The 3,370-nt window shown below is 43.7% G+C and overlaps 1 protein-coding gene across 1 annotated transcript in view; it reads right to left on the bottom strand.

The window, feature by feature from the left end:
- Positions 1 to 2,074, bottom strand: part of LOC117168091 (homeobox protein MSX-1) — a 98,617-nt gene extending 96,543 nt beyond the window's left edge. The window contains exon 1 of the mRNA XM_033353458.1: positions 1,267 to 2,074. Within this exon, the coding sequence (XP_033209349.1) occupies positions 1,267 to 1,996 (730 nt within the window). The 5' untranslated portion in view covers positions 1,997 to 2,074. The remainder of the gene's footprint in view (positions 1 to 1,266) is intronic.
- Positions 2,075 to 3,370: the final 1,296 nt, after the last annotated feature.

Here is a 3,370-nt window from a genome sequence, read left to right as displayed (position 1 = left end):
GCCACAAGCTATCTAAGGATGGTACTATCGAACGCCACCTCAAGGTAGGCCTAGTGGCGCCATCTCTTGGTCAGGCCGGAAACTTATCAATCCACCCTCGTAAATTTGAGACGGAATTTTTATTTTGATGTGATGTCAAATTTTGGCTAGCGAGATTAGTGAATCTTCATAGAACTGCGAGATTGATTTTTCTATATAGTAGGTATAGATAGCGCCAATCTAATTCAGCGTGAACAGACAGCCACGAATATTCCAGTAGTGGTGCTGGAAAAATTCCAGTCTGCCAGGAATTATTTCCACACGGGTGTACGTATATATGCATACTACTTCCATCAAATCTGTAGTAAAAAAAAGACGTCGAAATTTCTCATAATTTACAGAGTAGTAACTTTTAGAACAATTTAATGTCTTCAACACATCCCGGAGATCTTTATGTTGACGTTACTGAGATTTCTTAAAATTCTCTTCGGCGGTGTAAGGACCTCCTGGAAAAATCTGCGGTACTTTATTTAATTTTTTGTATAGTACAAACTGCATCAAAACTTAATACGTTCTTAAATAAGTACAATGAACACCGGAGTTAGTACCGGTTGTGGGGCTGACAGTAGAGCCAGCGGCGTGGAGTCAATTCTCGGAAGAACTAACGTCAGCGGCAATATCTCCAGCGGTCACTGTATAATTTTCAGTAAAAATTAGCTAAATTTAAATATTGTTCTATGACCATCAATATCTTCATTTATGTACCTCCCTATCAATTGCAAAATTTTCAAAATTAAAAAATCCAATAGAGCTTCCATGCTAGAACAAACAAAATATTGACCAAATGGATTCCAATACAATTGCTAATTGTTAATTGTAATCCACTATTCGTCACCTGAAAATCATCCAACAAATGCAGTTAGAGAAACTTCTCTAAGAAAGTCTACAAAGGTTTGAAAACATTTAGAGAAAAAGTTGGCTTTAAACACAAGCATCATGTTCTTGCCTGTTGTGTTTTGATCCACGTGAATATATTTTTGAAACAAGGGAACACTTCTCTGAGTTAAAGCACCGAAAGCAATCTTGGGTACCAAAACTAGTCGCTATAGCATACCAATACCACACTCCCAATTAATGAGATCGACTAAATTCCGTCTAACTTTCTGGATTTCATATCTCCTAACCATGAACAAGAAAACATGTTAGACAGAAAAGTTTTGCTCAAGTGAGAACAAGGCTTTTCCTTTGAAGATCAGTTTTAATTAAGATGAAAATTAACTAACTAACCTGCTAATCGATCCTTCAGGTGTGGATGACCTTGTAGAGGATGAGGGGCCAGATTAGCAAAGAAACTAGCTCTGAGACCAGCGGCTGCAGCCTGCTGTTGACTATGTTGAAGAGCCTGGAGGTTCCAATGAGGCATTAATGCCTGATTAGGCATGCCCGCGGCCGGTGCACCATTCGAACCTGGTGGTCTATGAGCTGGTACCCTAATGACCCCTCCACCGGTGTAAATAAGTCCTGAGCCACCAGGGAAGAGTCTAAAAGGGGCTAACAAGTCGTTCGAGTGAAGGGAGTGACTCGTAGGTATCTCGGGCGTGCTTCCAGTGTCATCATCATCGTCCTTCTCAGAAGTCTTCTCTTCAGCTTCCGGCTCCCAGGACCGTCTTCCATCCTCCAAGGTCAACGTTCGGTTGTTGCTCTCCTCCCAAGCCCACGATGACCTTCTTTCCTTATCACTGTCTAGCTCCTCTGACGACGGACTCTTTGCATTTTGACTCCTGTTCTCACCCAGAAGTCGACTTATGCTAAAGGGATGGCTTCTCGGTGCTTCAGTTTGCAGATTCTTTGTAATCGTCTGATTCGGAGGTGGGGAATTCGAACATTCGGACGGGTCATCATGATTCCTGTTAGAATCATGATGCATGTAATTCCGGGGACTGCAACTTCGGGAATCGGAATCATCCACGTTTATCTCCTCCGTGGCGTCCATATCGCTCTCCGCGTGATCCGACATGATTGCTTTTGATCGGAGCTAAGTTTTACGATTCACGCTCTTGTGAACTTAGGAAGCAATCATTTTGCTGGGTCCGTTAGTTTTCTTGCTACATCTTACGCAGCCGCGCTAGATAATCGGTCTACAATATTGCTAGGAAAGGTTAAGATGATAGGTTAGATCCAAGAACTCTTTCATGGAAAGATACTTCAAACTGAGATTTGATGATCTTGTGAGACTTGCTAAAAGTTAAGAGCCTTATTTCAAGGGCGTTTGACGGATTAAAAATTAAAGATTACAGGCTGCAAATCTAGAAAAGAGGATCCATCTGAGATCATCCGTGACTATATTCAACCGACATTGTCCGATTATTTCATGCGCTGTTAAGCTTCAAAGATGCCCCTCAGATTTATTGCCCTTGGACGGAATGGGAAAGTGATTGGTTTCGCGGTATCCTTCGAGTAAAGATAATTCGTGGTATCCTTGAAAACTACAAGAAAACTCATTCCTGGTGCACGCAGAATGAGGAACTCCTGGTCGTTGAGCCGTTATCCACGCACACAAAGCAAAACGATCAATCACTCTCGCACAAGTAGAATCCATTCCATATCTCTTGTCACAATATTTTAACAATGGAAGGGTCACTTTTGTCGGCACATCCACCAAGTTCACTTTCGCGCCTTTCACTCTTGAAATACGGAAATCGCGAATCGACACGCGGTCACGTGACAAAATCACTGGCGGAATCGTGACTCGCAGGCCCGAAGTCGCTGCTTGGTCGTGCTGGAGTGAATCAGACCGGTCTCGGGACATAGACGGCGAGAGCAGACCGAGCGAGGAGAACCAGGTGGTTAAGCCCCACCACCAGAAAAGAGAGGGGCGCGCGCGCAAATGCTGAATATATCCTCAAGCGCCTATAGGGCATCGCCTATCCGCGGCCACGCGGCCAATCCCATCTCTACTCGGCACGCCCTGCTGCTTTCTTATTGGCTCAAGATAAATTGATACCTATTTAACATTTGAGTAGAATGTTGCAGGCGATCGCCTCTTTTCCCCCTCTGTATTATTTATTGCGATCGCCTTTTTTCCGCTCGCTTGCTCGATGGCATCCTAACCTTCTTCACTGCGGATACCCGAAGAAGCGGAGGGACTTAATTAATGCGAATATTGTACGACTCCTCTTTACCACCCTAACCTTATCTCTCGCTCTTGGACTATGTGCTTCTCTGTTAGACTGTATGCTATATGGTGGCCCTCCCTTCCTGCCACCATATACCCTTAAATGTGTCTGCCGCGTTTCATGGCTTTTATATTACGCGAAGCTGTTGTTGCAACCGCTGTTGGTACTTTAAGTTGGGTTAGCAGGAGAATGTCTGCGGTTAGTAGGACTTATTT

Source organism: Belonocnema kinseyi, chromosome 2 (assembly GCF_010883055.1).
Source record: "Belonocnema kinseyi isolate 2016_QV_RU_SX_M_011 chromosome 2, B_treatae_v1, whole genome shotgun sequence".
NCBI classification, from domain to species: Eukaryota; Metazoa; Arthropoda; class Insecta; order Hymenoptera; family Cynipidae; genus Belonocnema; species Belonocnema kinseyi.
The sequence above is the reverse complement of the archived record's forward strand: the minus strand, read 5'-3'. Positions and strand labels throughout refer to the sequence as shown.